Genomic DNA, 15,467 nt, shown 5'->3' with positions numbered 1-15,467 from the left:
CCATGTTATGGTCACTCTTCCCCAAGGGGCCTTGCACAACAAGATTGCTAATTAATCCTCTCTCATTACACAACACCCAGTCTAGGATGGCCAGCTCTCTAGTTGGTTCCTCGACATATTGGTCTAGAAAACCATCCTTTATACACTCCAGGAAATCCTCCTCCACCATATTGCTACCAGTTTGGTTAGCCTAATCTATATGTAGAATAAAGTCACCCATGATAACTGCTGTACCTTTATTGCATGCATCCCTAATTTCCTGTTTGATGCCATCCCCAACCTCACTGCTACTGTTTGGTGGTCTGTACACAACTCCCACTAGCGTTTTCTGCCCTTTGGTATTCCGCAGCTCTACCCATACAGATTCCACATCATCTTAGCTATCCTTCCTTACTATTGCATTAATCTCCTCTTTAACCAGCAACACTACCCCACCTTCCTTTCCTTTCTGTCTATCCTTCCTGAATATTGAATACCCCTGAATGTTGAGTTCCCAGCCTTGGTCACCCTGGAGCCATGTCTCCGTAATCCCGATTATATCATATCCATTAACAGCTATCTGTGCAGTTAATTCATCCACCTTATTACAAATGCTCCTTGCATTGAGACATACAGCCTTCAGGCTTGTTTTTTTAACACTCTTTGACCTTTTAGAATTTCCCAATTCCACTCTCCCAGCAGGCCACTGACAAAGGAGGTGCGGGCTGAGAATCAGAGCAATATGTGATGCCCAAAGAGTGATGGAGGATATGGGATGGACAAAAAACATACACTAGATGTTCTATAATTAAAAAGTAGGACCTCAAAAGTAGTAATCTCGGGATTGCTACCAGTGCCACGTGCTAGTCAGAGTAGGAATCGCAGGATAGCGCAGATGAATACATGGCTTGAGCAGTGGTGCAGCAGGGAGGGATTCAAATTCTTGGGGCATTGGAACCGGTTCTGGGGAAGGTGGGACCAGTACAAACCAGACGGTCTGCACCTGGGCAGGACCGGAACCAATGTCCTAGGGGGAGTGTTTGCTAGTGCTGTTGGGGAGGAGTTAAACTAATATTGCAGGGGGATGGGAACCTATGCAGGGAGACAGAGGGAGACAAAAATGAGGCAAAAGCAAAAGACAGAAAGGAGATGAGGAAAAGTGGAGGGCAGAGAAACCCAAGGCAAAGAACAAAAAGGGCCACTGTACAGCAAAATTCTAAAAGGACAAAGGGTGTTAAAAAAGCAAGCCTGAAGGCTTTGTGTCTTAATGCAAGGAGTATCCGCAATAAGGTGGATGAATTAACTGTGCAAATAGATGTTAACAAATATGATGTGATTGGGATTACAGAGATGTGGCTCCAGGATGATCAGGGCTGGGAACTCAACATCCAGGGGTATTCAACATTCAGGAAGGATAGAATAAAAGGAAAAGGAGGTGGGGTAGCATTGCTGGTTAAAGAGGAGATTAATGCAATAGTTAGGAAAGACATTAGCTTGGATGATGTGGAATCTATATGGGTAGAGCTGCAGAACACTAAAGGGCAAAAATCGTTAGTGGGAGTTGTGTACAGACCTCCAAACAGTAGTAGTGATGTTGGGGAGGGCATCAAACAGGAAATTAGGAGTGCATGCAATAAAGGTGCAGCAGTTATAATGGGTGACTTTAATATGCACATAGATTGGGCTAGCCAAACTGGAAGCAATACGGTGGAGGAGGATTTCCTGGAGTGCATAAGGGATGGTTTTCTAGACCAATATGTCGAGGAACCAACTAGGGGGGAGGCCATCTTAGACTGGGTGTTGTGTAATGAGAGAGGATTAATTAGCAATCTCATTGTGCGAGGCCCCTTGGGGAAGAGTGACCATAATATGGTGGAATTCTGCATTAGGATGGAGAATGAAACAGTTAATTCAGAGACCATGGTCCAGAACTTAAAGAAGGGTAACTTTGAAGGTATGAGGCATGAATTGGCTAAGATAGATTGGCTAATGATACTTAAGGGGTTGACTGTGGATGGGCAATGGCAGACATTTAGAGATCGCATGGATGAATTACAACAATTGTACATTCCTGTCTGGCGTAAAAATAAAAAAGGGAAGGTGGCTCAACCGTGGCTATCTAGGGAAATCAGGGATAGTATTAAAGCCAAGGAAATGGCATACAAATTGGCCAGAAATAGCAACGAACCTGGGGACTGGGAGAAATTTAGAACTCAGCAGAGGAGGACAAAGGGTTTGATTAGGGCAGGGAAAATGGAGTACGAGAAGAAGCTTGCAGGGAACATTAAGGCGGATTGCAAAAGTTTCTATAGGTATGTAAAGAGAAAAAGGTTAGTAAAGACAAACGTAGGTCCCCTGCAGTCAGAATCAGGGGAAGTCATAACGGGGAACAAAGAAATGGCAGACCAATTGAACAAGTACTTTGGTTCAGTATTCACTAAGGAGGACACAAACAACCTTCCGGATATAAAAGGGGTCAGAGGGTCTAGTAAGGAGGAGGAACTGAGGGAAATCTTTATTAGTCGGGAAATTGTGTTGGGGAAATTGATGGGATTGAAGGCCGATAAATCCCCAGGGTCCGATGGACTGCATCCCAGAGTACTTAAGGAGGTGGCCGTGGAAATAGCGGATGCATTGACAGTCATTTTCCAACATTCCATTGACTCTGGATCAGTTCCTATCGAGTGGAGGGTAGCCAATGTAACCTTTTTTAAAAAAGGAGGGAGAGAGAAAGCAGGGAATTATAGACCGGTCAGCCTGACCTCAGTAGTGGGTAAAATGATGGAATCAATTATTAAGGATGTCATAGCAGCGCATTTGGAAAATGGTGACATGATAGGTCCAAGTCAGCATGGATTTGTGAAAGGGAGATCATGCTTGACAAATTTTCTGGAATTTTTTGAGGATGTTTCCAATAAAGTGGACAAAGGAGTACCAGTTGATGTGGTATATTTGGACTTTCAGAAGGCTTTCGACAAGGTCCCACACAGGAGATTAATGTGCAAAGTTAAAGCACATGGGATTGGGGGTAGTGTGCTGACGTGGATTGAGAACTGGTTGTCAGACAGGAAGCAAAGAGTAGGAGTAAATGGGTACTTTTCGGAATGGCAGGCAGTGACTAGTGGGGTACCGCAGGGTTCTGTGCTGGGGCCCAAGCTGTTTACATTGTACATTAATGATTTAGACGAGGGGATTAAATGTAGTATCTCCAAATTTGCGGATGACACTAAGTTGGGTGGCAGTGTGAGCTGCGAGGAGGATGCTATGAGGCTGCAGAGTGACTTGGATAGGTTAGGTGAGTGGGCAAATGCGTGGCAGATGAAGTATAATGTGGATAAATGTGAGGTTATCCACTCTGGTGGTAAAAACAGAGAGACAGACTATTATCTGAATGGTGACAGATTAGGAAAAGGGAAGGTGCAACGAGACCTGGGTGTCATGGTACATCAGTCATTGAAGGTTGGCATGCAGGTACAGCAGGCGGTTAAGAAAGCAAATGGCATGTTGGCCTTCATAGCGAGGGGATTTGAGTACAGGGGCAGGGAGGTGTTGCTACAGTTGTACAGGGCCTTGGTGAGGCCACACCTGGAGTATTGTGTACAGTTTTGGTCTCCTAACTTGAGGAAGGACATTCTTGCTATTGAGGGAGTGCAGCGAAGATTCACCAGACTGATTCCCGGGATGGTGGGACTGACCTATCAAGAAAGACTGGATCAACTGGGCTTGTATTCACTGGAGTTCAGAAGAGTGAGAGGGGACCTCATAGAAATGTTTAAAATTCTGACGGGTTTGGACAGGTTGGATGCAGGAAGAATGTTCCCAATGTTGGGGAAGTCCAGAACCAGGGGTCACAGTCTAAGGATAAGGGGTAAGCCATTTAGGACCGAGATAAGGAGAAACTTCTTCACCCAGAGAGTGGTGAACCTGTGGAATTCTCTACCACAGAAAGTAGTTGAGGCCAATTCACTAAATATATTCAAAAGGGAGTTAAATGAAGTCCTTACTACTCGGGGGATCAAGGGGTATGGCGTGAAAGCAGGAAGGGGGTACTGAAGTTGCATGTTCAGCCATGAACTCATTGAATGGCGGTGTAGGCTAGAAGGGCTGAATGGCCTGCTCCTGCACCTATTTTCTATGTTTCTATAATATATAGATCACCCACAACTGGTAAACAGTTAGGGGTCAAACATCTGCGGAATCCTCCCGATCCTTTCCATGGATCTTCTTCAAAATTACACTGGAAAATCGGGAGGAACTCACAGAGAAATGAACGTCGTTGGTCTCTGATGAACCTCAGGATGTGCCAAGAGTAATTTGTTCCTGTGGTGTTGAAGGGACAGGTCAGATTGCATAGAGCTCCACCCTAGCAGCAGATGTTACATGCTGTAGAATTCACAAGATCACAAGCTAATAAGGCCCAGTTGAGTTCCTTAATCCAGAAAGACCCTAAAGTTCCTCCATTGTGGCATCCAATTGCTTCTTAAATGTTTGCAAGATTTTCATCCTGCTACTCTATCTGCAAATCTATCCCAATATTGATCGCACTGCTGCCCTGGGTACAATCCATGAGCAATATTACTGCAGATCAATTTGTTTTTCGAAAAAAATTTATCACAAAAAAAATTATTTTATAGCTTCCAATTAATATACAGCTAAATCTATAATTGTGATTACATTTTTGGTTTCTACGGAATGAGAAAGGATTGTTAAGCACAAGATAGCTTAGCGTGGAAATTGCTTGCCTCATAAAATGGAGATAAAAATGTTTAGTCATTGATAAATGAATTCATATCGAGGAAGGGAGGCACTCAAGAAATGGGAGCTGACACTCAGCAAATAATTCTACCGGGCCCACACAATGGGATGTTGGCACTGTGCACAGATGTCATTAATCTTATCGTGCTGGTGCAGTGAAACCTTCAGCTCCAGGAGTTCCCATTCCTCCACAGAATAAAGACAGACAGATACATGGAGATAACTTTAACTAGCATTGATCTTCAGTGCAGAACCTTGAAGCCAACAGCCTGCTCAACACAGCAAGACGTTCTACAATTACACCACAGCACTCGTACCCTCAAGTGATTGTCTCACTGTCTCTAACTTTAGATTGGTTGGAGGAGCTCAGCAACATTGCAGACTATTTCTAGTCAAGGGGTTAGATATATTTTTTGATTGAGGAAGCGCACATCTTTTACATTGAGGAGCTGCCTTCAAGAAGCTCGGTTTCCTTTTTCTAATGCAAACGTCCCCTCAATAACTCAATTCGCCATAAAACTTAAATCAACATTTGGGAAGACCCTTCTAACCCATTTCTCACACTCCTGGAAAGGATACAAGACCAAGCCTGTCATTTGATAGGTGATCCCTCTACAACTTTTACCCCCATCAACACCTTTACATACATAGAATCTACAGCACGGACACAGATCATTCGACCCAAATGGTCTATGCCGATGTTTACACTCAACTCCAATGACCTCTTCCCATCATACCTATTACATTGATGCTACTCTGAACTTCCCTCTCTTATTCATCCCAAGCTCCAAAAAGCCCATCCTACACACACTTTCTCCTCCTCGAATTCTCACTGTGTTGAAATCAAGGAAATTGCACCATTTTCTACACTAACTCATTCTTTCCCATGACCTCAACAGTCTGGAATGCCCCAACACCCTCAGCCCGCCCTGCCTCCTCCAATCGACAGGATTTTAAAATACAAACATAGCATCACTTCATCACTACTTCCTGATTTTGCTTCTCTTCTCTCCTACTCTTTTTAACCTGCAAGTCCTGCACTGTGAACCTTGGCCCCTCACCTTGGATTCTCAATAAAAAAGGTGAAGGGCTAATGGCTGTAGTGCAGGGCAGGGCTGGAAAAAGCAGAGAAGATCAGGGAAACTAGAAATATAAGAAGTATATTAGAGCCAACAAGCCCATCCTTTTTTGGTTGATCTCAACCCCACCTAGCCACCTTTTCCACATACCTCTCAATCCCATCTCTCTCCAGAAACACCGAATTGTCTTGTAACCCCATTTATATTAATCCACTTCAATCCCTTTCCTGGTATCTATTCTACAACTTGATTATCCATTGGGTGAAAAAGTTGCCCCGACTTCCCCTCTGCTCCTAACTCGCTCACCGTCTATACAGTTGGTAGCATAACGGTGCGGCTTACACCTGGGGGAGAGGAACAGACAAAATTGTAAAAATAATGGGTGTTAAATTCAGGAACGCCCCTAAGTGCAGGGTTATTACCTTGTGCACAAATGGGGAGGACCAAGGAGCCCCAGATATTGGGACTCGGACCTCATTACAATGAAAGCAGTGCTTCAGGAGTGGCAGGACAAGGCACATGCTCCAAGTTTGGTAGTGCAGCAGCCCACAGGTAAGTAGTCGGGTCTTTTTACTTGTTGTTGTGGAGTCGGAGGGGGATTGGGGGCATCGGGCCTATTGTTATGGGGTCGGAGAGGGATTGGCAGTCTTTAGACTTGTCGCAGGGGTTGGAGTGGGATCGGAGGGCCTCGGACATGTTGTCACAGGAGTCGGAGAGGGATCGGGGCTGTGGACATATAGCGGGAGTCGGGGAGGTATCAGGGCCTCAGAACTGTTGTCGCCGGGGTCAGAGAGGGATCGGGGGGCTGTGGACTTGTAGCTGGAGTCGGAGAGGGATCGGGGGGTTGTGGACTTGTAGCCGGGGTCAGAGAGGGATTGGGGGGCTGTGGACTTGTAGCCGGGATCAGAGAGGGATCGGGGGGCTGTGGACTTGTAGCCGGGGTCAGAGAGGGATCGGGGGGTTGTGGACTTGTAGCCAGGGTCAGAGAGGGATCGGGGGGCTGTGGACTTGTAGCCAGGGTCAGAGAGGGATCGGGGGGCTGTGGACTTGTAGCCGGGGTCAGAGAGGGATCGGGGGTTTGTGGACTTGTAGCCGGGATCAGAGAGGGATCGGGGGGCTGTGGACTTGTAGCCGGGGTCAGAGAGGGATCGGGGGGTTGTGGACTTGTAGCCAGGGTCAGAGAGGGATCGGGGGGCTGTGGACTTGTAGCCAGGGTCAGAGAGGGATCGGGGGGCTGTGGACTTGTAGCCGGGGTCAGAGAGGGATCGGGGGTTTGTGGACTTGTAGCCGGGGTCAGAGAGGGATTGGGGGGCTGTGGACTTGTAGCCAGGGTCAGAGAGGGATCGGGGGGTTGTGGACTTGTAGCCAGGGTCAGAGAGGGATCGGGGGGTTGTGGACTTGTAGCCGGGGTCAGAGAGGGATCGGGGGGCTGTGGACTTGTAGCCGGGGTCAGAGAGGGATCGGGGGGCTGTGGACTTGTAGCCGGGGTCAGAGAGGGATCGGGGGGTTGTGGACTTGTAGCCGGGGTCAGAGAGGGATCGGGGGGTTGTGGACTTGTAGCCGGGGTCAGAGAGGGATCGGGGGGCTGTGGACTTGTAGCCGGGGTCAGAGAGGGATCGGGGGGCTGTGGACTTGTAGCCGGGGTCAGAGAGGGATCGGTGGGTTGTGGACTTGTAGCTAGGGTCAGAGAGGGATCGGGGGGTTGTGGACTTGTAGCCGGGGTCAGAGAGGGATCGGGGGGCTGTGGACTTGTAGCCAGGGTCAGAGAGGGATTGGGGGGCTGTGGACTTGTAGCCAGGGTCAGAGAGGGATTGGGGGGCTGTGAACTTGTAGCCAGGGTCAGAGGGGGATTGGGGGGCTGTGGACTTGTAGCCGGGGTCAGAGAGGGATCGGGGGGTTGTGGACTTGTAGCCAGGGTCAGAGAGGGATCGGGGGCTGTGGACTTGTAGCCGGGGTCAGAGAGGGATCGGGGGGTTGTGGACTTGTAGCCGGGGTCAGAGAGGGATTGGGGGGTTGTGGATTTGTAGCCAGGGTCAGAGAGGGATCGGGGGGTTGTGGACTTGTAGCCGGGGTCAGAGAGGGATCGGGGGGCTGTGGACTTGTAGCCGGGGTCAGAGAGGGATCGGGGGGTTGTGGACTTGTAGCCGGGGTCAGAGAGGGATTGGGGGGTTGTGGATTTGTAGCCAGGGTCAGAGAGGGATCGGGGGGTTGTGGACTTGTAGCCGGGGTCAGAGGGGGATTGGGGGGCTGTGGACTTGTAGCCAGGGTCAGAGAGGGATTGGGGGGCTGTGGACTTGTAGCCAGGGTCAGAGAGGGATTGGGGGGCTGTGGACTTGTAGCCGGGGTCAGAGAGGGATTGGGGGGCTGTGGACTTGTAGCCGGGGTCAGAGAGGGATCGGGGGGCTGTGGACTTGTAGCCAGGGTCAGAGAGGGATTGGGGGGCTGTGGACTTGTAGCCGGGGTCAGAGAGGGATTGGGGGGCTGTGGACTTGTAGCCGGGGTCAGAGAGGGATCGGGGGGCTGTGGACTTGTAGCCAGGGTCAGAGAGGGATTGGGGGGCTGTGGACTTGTAGCCAGGGTCAGAGAGGGATTGGGGGGCTGTGGACATGTCACTGGGGTCGGGGAGCTGTGGACTTGTAGCCAGGGTCAGGGAGGGATCAGGGGACTGTGGACTTGTAGCCGAGGGCCGGAGAGGGATCAGGGCTATGGACTTGTCACTGGGGTCAGGGAGGGATCGGGGTTGCCTCAGTGCTGCCAATGTTAGCGTGGGGATCGGAAGCAGGCATTAGGCCCCTTATTTGCATATATAAAGGGTCTAACGCCTGCTTGAGGCGTGGGTAAAGGATGCCTCGTTTGTCCTTACCCAATATGGCAGGCTACTTCCTCTTCCCATTTTGGGGCCTTAGGAGGTCGGGTAGCACCTGAAAACAGGCGCTACGCTGCAAACTTTAACTCCCAGACAACATACAAGAAGCCAAGTAAAGCCTTTCTTCATCCTCAGATAGCAGCAGTTCACAAATCAAATGACAGTGTTTTTGACAAAAGGTGAAAAGAAACCGTTCTCCCTGTGGTAACTCTGTTAATTTAAATAATGGGCTCTGTGCTCCAACTCTCTGGGATGATAAATAGATTTCCTCTAAAATTAATGTTCATGATGTAAATCAGGGCTCAGTTCAGACTCTGAGAAGCATTTGCAAATATTAATGGATTGGGTTTCTACTGACGGGGACATAATCCGACATTTCAGTAAACAACTTTCTAACATTAGTAAGAATTGGCTGGTGAGTCCAGTGAAATTGCAAATAGCCAGCTCCCATGGCAGCTCAACAGATAAATGTCCAGACGGGTGTAGTACTGACGTAAGCAGAACATGAAGATCCCAATTTCCAGCCCTGGTCTGTACTGAGCTGAGCTAGGAGTGGAGAGGGCTACAGGTCGCCCCTGGGTAAGGATGGGTAATCATCCAGGGTTTCCTGTTTCTACTGGCTGTCCAGCAAATCAGCAGAGGTCACTGTTTGACCAAAGATGTTGGGGAGGTGGGGGAGTCTAGGTCCTATTTCACCCAATGTCCACACGTTCACAGCAGAGGTCACTGGATAGTGATCTGCAGCAGGAGCTCAGATAGATCGACGTTTCTCCACCCTAGTCCAGAGCACTGAGGCTAGAAGCCCGACTGCCACCCAGACCAAGTTCAACTAACACAGCATGGAGCAAGGAGCGCCCTTGGAAACTTTTACAGTACACTTAAAATAACATTTTAAACTATCAAACCTCCCTCTTAATGTCTGGCCTGTGATTTGGGAGACAGGAACGTGGACTAATCATGCTATCGCCATTTTAATTTTATGGACATCTATTTGATGTCCTCTCAAAGTCTCTGGAATTACATCATTGAATGTATTTCCATTTGCCTTTCAAATATAATGTTCTGAAACCTTCTTACCTTGTCATCGTGAATCCCAGAAAGTTGTTCAAAGGTTTTCTCTCCGACCATAACAGCCGCCAGGTTAGCTGTATAACTGGATAAAACAAGGAGGCAGAAGATCGCCCAGAGGTTCATTAAGAAACGCCCAGTCCAACATTTAGGGATCTTACTGGAAACCGTCCTTCCAAAGAGGATTGCATAACACAAGTTAAGAGCCGAGGAATATGAGAACACTTTAATTCTGTTTCTTCCATTGGGGGTCATTCCGAAAGGACTATTCCACTCGTAAAGTGTGAGAAACAAGGCCGTGAGGTGGAGAGCCACGAAAATCCCAACCCACATTGACCAGTGTAATGGCCACATAAAAGCACCAATGGGCGCTGCTGTATCCTTTGACCTCACAAGGATGCCTAAACTGGTGGAGTAGAAGGGACTGGTGAAATCTATCACCCTGCTGCGCGCTGAATTGATGCTAAAGGACGTGACGGCCATGTGAGCAGCTCCGCTGAGGAGATCACCCACCAACCCGGTCCATCCGCCATTTTTCCAGGCACCATACTTCCCATCTCCAACAATGTACAGGTCAAAGTCAAAACCGAGGTCGTCCGACAGCTGCTCCAGGAGGTCCATGCAGTAACCATAGCAACATTTCTTGTACTCTGTTGGCACTGATCCGTTTTCATCGTTCAGCTCCTCAAACAGCCGTGCCAGCTCAGCGGGGTCTTTGGTGTGAGGGTCCAAGCACAGGCGGCCTGCTGGACAACTGCCATCACGGTCAACCTCCCTGGTGAAAACAAAGGGCAGCTCTATCAACGTGACGACCCGGAGCTTGGAGTGAGACGAGCTGCTCTCCTCGTTCATTTCACTGTGGATTCTGTTGGGCCATATACCTTGTTCAATCTCGATTTTCTGTCGGTTCCATTTGCCGACTCTGACCCAGGTGGGTTTTCCCAATGGGTCCTGCCGCAGGTTCCAGATATGGTAACGGTGGTCGCTGCGAATGTGAGATGTCTCCTGTACGTGGATGTAACCCGTCACCCCATCAAATGATGTGTTTGCCAAAAACCTGGGGGGGAGGGATGGGGAGAGAAAGTGGAAAAAAAACCTTGCTTAATGGCAACAACAACCTGCCTTTATATAGCGCCTTTAACATAGTAAAACGTCACGAGGCGCGTTATCATACAAAACACTAAGCCCCATAAAAAGATATTAGGACAGGTGACCAAAACCTTGGTCAAAGAGATAGGTTTTAAGGAACATCTTAAAAGGAGGAGGGAGGGGTTTAGGGAGGGAATTCCAGAGCTTAGGGCCCAAACAGCTGAAGGCACGGCCAGCAATGGTGGAGCAAAGGAAATTGGGGGAAGCACAAAAGGCTGGAGTTGGAGGAATGCAGAGTTCTCAGAGGGTTGTAGAGCTGGGGGAGGTTACAGAGATAGGGAGGCGCGAGGCTAAGATGAATTTGAACACAAGGATAAGAATTTTAAATTTGAAGCATTGCTCGACCGGAAGCCAATGTCAATCAGCGAGCACAGGGGTGATGGGTGAACAGAACTTGCTGTGAGTTGGGATACAGGCAGCAGAGTTTTGGATGAGCTAACATTTACGGAGGGTGGAAAAGTGGAGACCAGCCAGGAGAGTATTAAAATGTGGAAGTAACAAAAGCATGGATGAAGGTTTCACCAGTAGATGGGCTGAGGCAGGAGTGGTGACAGGCAACGCTTTACATTGTGATTATTACCAAGTTTTAAGTAATCTAAACATAATACATATGAACGCACAAAAAGAAGTGTGAGAAAAGACCACCAGACCCATCGATGCTCATCCTATCGTTTAGACATATAACTTGATGTACTGCTGTAATATAGAGCTTCCCCTAGTGGACTACTGTGGTAATGCAACTACTGCTGTAGATAATAAAAGGATCATGTGACATAGTCATATGATGACTGTTGGAGCCATCTTGCGTGCGTATTTGTTAGTGATGTCGTAAGAATCTATCACATTTTGCGAACGTTATAGGATAATCAGATTCCCTAGCTGAAGTTTATGTTGGTGGATGTTCCTGCCAACCGACAGGGTGACTTTGCGAGGTTCTTTGTTTTGCAGAACAGCTAAAAATCCAAGGTAAATTACAAGCACACTTTGCTGAACTGTCAGAGTCTAGATGTCCGCGCCTATGGGGAATAATAGGGTGCTGAGGTGATTTCCATCGCCACTGAGAGACTTTCGGAGTATATGTGGAGCGGCTAGAAATGTTTTTCACCACAAATATTATCGTCAAAGTCCCCGACGATGAAAACTGTAACAGGGTGGTGTTAGAAAGAAAACGAGCTATTTTCTTGACTGAAGCAGGCCCCGAGTTGTATGAAACCCTGAAAAATTGCTTGTTCCCATCAAGCCGAAGCACACGCCACTGACAGAGATTTAGCATTACTATCCTGAGTCCCTGGAAACTGCTGAAAGTTATCGTTTTGGAACACGGAATCAATTCATTGACGAGAGTATCAGTGAGTACATTGTGGCTTTAAAGAAGCTATCCATTCACTGTCATTTCAGAAACTTTCTGGACCAAGCATTGCGTGACAGCTTTATTTGTGGGATGCAAAATGAAGCAATCAGAAGAAAATTGTTGACAACCCCTAACTTGATTTTTGATTTAGCTTGTCAGACAGCATTAAAGTTGTGCTATTGGTGTCTGGGACTTCATCTTGCTCAAAGTTGTCCATATGAGAAGGCAGAGTGTTTCTTCTGCAAGAAAACAGGGCATCTTGCGAAGGCAAGCCAACGGAAGAGTAAACTGATGTTCAATACTAAATAGAATTCGCCAGACACTACATAGCATTGAAGAGAAGCAACAGGGTGAGGAGGTTCTGGAGATATACGTCATCAGGAGCACGAGGGTATCGAACAACCATTCGCAAAGTATCATCATCCAAGTAAATGTTACAGGAACCAGGATACCCATGGAAATCGACACTGGAGCATCCGTGAGCGTGGTACCGGAATTGCTATATCTTGACAAGTTGCGTGATTTTTCACTGGATAAATCGAAGATAGAGCTGTGAGGCTACTCAGGAGAGAAAATCCCTGTGGTAAAATACAAGGATCAGTTTCAGAGCTTGCCTTTCATAGTAGTGGCAGGAGACAAGCCTGCCTTGATAGGTAGAAATTGGTTTGGATCACTGAAGCTGGATTGGAATGAAATTTTGTGTGTTGAAACGAGATTTGCATCGAAAGACGAAGTCATCAAGCAGTATCCGAAGGTGTATGGCGAAACAGGCAGTCCAAGGCTTCAAGGCATTAGAGTGCAGAAGGACGCTAGACCAGTTTCCTGCAAGCCACGTCCTGTACCATACGCACTCAAGGAAAAAGTTGAGCAAGAACTCAAAAGACTAGAAATTGAGAACATTATCTCTAGGGTAGATCTAAGTAATTGGGCTACACCCATTGTTGTTGTACCTAAGTCAGATGGTAATGCTGATGCTATGTCAAGGTTGCCATCCACATCACAAGTTTCACCCAAAAGGAAAGAAATTGTGTCCGATAATGGGCCGCAATTTTGTTCAGAAGAATTTGCACAGTTCACGAGCAGAAACAGTGTGAAATATACCAAGATTCCATCGTACCACCCTGCTACAAATGGTGCAGCAGAGCACACAGTACAAATTGTAAAATGTGCCCTCATCAAGCAAATGTTGGATCCAAATCCAAGGAAATGGCAGTTGTCGTTAGACCACCATTTGGCAAATTTTCTAATTACTTATCATAATACTCCTCATACAACTACTAGTAGAACATCAGCAGAGTTGTTTCTCAAACAACAGCCACAAACCAGGTTCTTGTTAAAGCCAAACCTGGCACAGGCAGTAGAAGAGAAACAATTAAGACAGAAAGAGAATCAGAGGTAGAGTAAGAGAGAGACGTGTGAAATTGAATCAGAAGGAGTGAGTGAAGAACCATCACCATAAATGGTTAAAGTGGTTACCAGGAAGAGTAATGAAGATATGTGGTCCTCACACATATTTGGTCAAGATGTTTGATCATGGAATGGTTAGGTTCATTCACATTGATCATAATTTACCTACAGATGTGAAAGGAGTTGAAAGTTGGAATGATTCGATTATTTCTGATGACTCAGGTAGTCTTGTTAACAAGTTGAGTGCCAGTAGCAAATCCTACATCAGATATACTAGAAACAAGTCCTAGAGAAAATCAGAATTTAAGTCCGAGTCTGAGTCAGGCAGACAAACAGTCTGAAGTTATAGAGAGAGTCCAAATGTAGATCAAGGGTTACCCTTGGAGTAAAACTCTCCTCAGGCTCAGCCTAGAATGAGTCTAAGTCCTAAAACAAGTTTGGAAAGTTCTGTTCAAGAGCAAAACAGAAAACCAATGGTTAAGTTTGAATTGTTTTGTTGTGTATAATCATGCAAGTTATGTATGATGATTATTTTATTATAATTACTTCTTCATTGAGGAGGGAGAAGTATAATATAGAGATCCCTCTAGTGGATTACTGCTCCACCTAGTAGACTACTGTGGTAATGATGTAGATAATAAAAGGTCATGTGATATAGTCACATGATGACTGTTGGAGCCAGCTTGTGTGTGTGTGTGTGTTTGTTAGTGATGTCATAAGAATATAATCACAACTGCCCTCCTGAATAACTAGTGGAAGCTAATTACTGGGGGGGGGGGGGGAGGAGAAGGTGTAATCAAAGGGGATAAAAACTGTAGCCAATTTCATGGAAAATTTCTCCCAGACTCCCTAAATCAATCAAGCTCATGTCATATCACTAGGTGTACTTAAACTAAATTCCAATCCCCCATCCACCAATTCATCTCAATCTCTTTAGAAATAGGGCAATACAAAACTAGGAAATGACCATCTCCATCTACTTGACCAGTCCCAAAAGTTGCAGATTTCTGATCTGAATTTACCTCTGATACCCTTCATTAACCTGGTCAGTCAAAAATCTATCCATCATCCTCTTAAAATTGCCAATACTCTCCACTTCCACTGCCTCCCTGGGCTGCCTGATCCACACCATCACATCTCACAATCAGTTCAGATCTGGGAGTATGGAAGGTCATTTATCACATTTCAAATCCAAAATTCTCAGCTGTGGCGTCTCACGTGGAAGAATATCCCACTGGCACTCGCGGTCTGGAATATGCACAGGAAGAATGGCCACATGGGTAAGCTACTGGAGGCCAACCTGTGCCCGTGGGTCCCAAGCCCCTGCGAGAATAAATGCCTTCATGACAGTGGGGTGGGAACTGAAACCGCCAACCGCTCTCAGAAACACAAATGCTAAAAAATTAATTTACATTTCAAATATATATTTTTTTAAATAATATTGAAACCCCAGGGGAAGGGCCAAGGTCCCAGTGCAAGAGACTCAGAAAGCTGAAAAGATCAAGAGAGGAAACAAGGTAACAGCTGGATGGATATTGCAGCCAAGCCAGCTGAGCATTTAAGAGGGAAGAAGATAAACATTTGAGAAGGGAAAATATTAAAGGATACAGTGAAAGAGTAGGGTGACGGGATTAGGGTAACTCCAGTGTTGAGCCAGGACCAGCATTGGCACGGGGGCTCATGTGCCCTCTCTCAGTGCTGAAAGTTCAAGATTCTAAATCGAGAAATAGTGACTCGGTGGCACCAGGCTTGGTGTTTAAAAGCCGGCAGATTGCAGCAGGAAGGGAAGACTGAAGGAGCTGAGGAGTTCTAC

The 15,467-nt window shown here is 46.9% G+C and overlaps 1 protein-coding gene across 1 annotated transcript in view; it reads right to left on the bottom strand.

The window, feature by feature from the left end:
* grin3bb (glutamate receptor, ionotropic, N-methyl-D-aspartate 3Bb) overlaps nucleotides 1-15,467 on the bottom strand; it is an 87,477-nt gene that overhangs the window by 31,103 nt on the left and 40,907 nt on the right. Inside the window, exon 3 of the mRNA XM_070860857.1 lies at nucleotides 9,757-10,804. Within this exon, the coding sequence (XP_070716958.1) occupies nucleotides 9,757-10,804 (1,048 nt within the window). The remainder of the gene's footprint in view (nucleotides 1-9,756; nucleotides 10,805-15,467) is intronic.

Source organism: Pristiophorus japonicus, chromosome 18, assembly GCF_044704955.1.
Source record: "Pristiophorus japonicus isolate sPriJap1 chromosome 18, sPriJap1.hap1, whole genome shotgun sequence".
NCBI lineage: Eukaryota > Metazoa > Chordata > Chondrichthyes > Pristiophoridae > Pristiophorus > Pristiophorus japonicus.
This window is presented reverse-complemented; position numbering and strand designations above follow the sequence as displayed.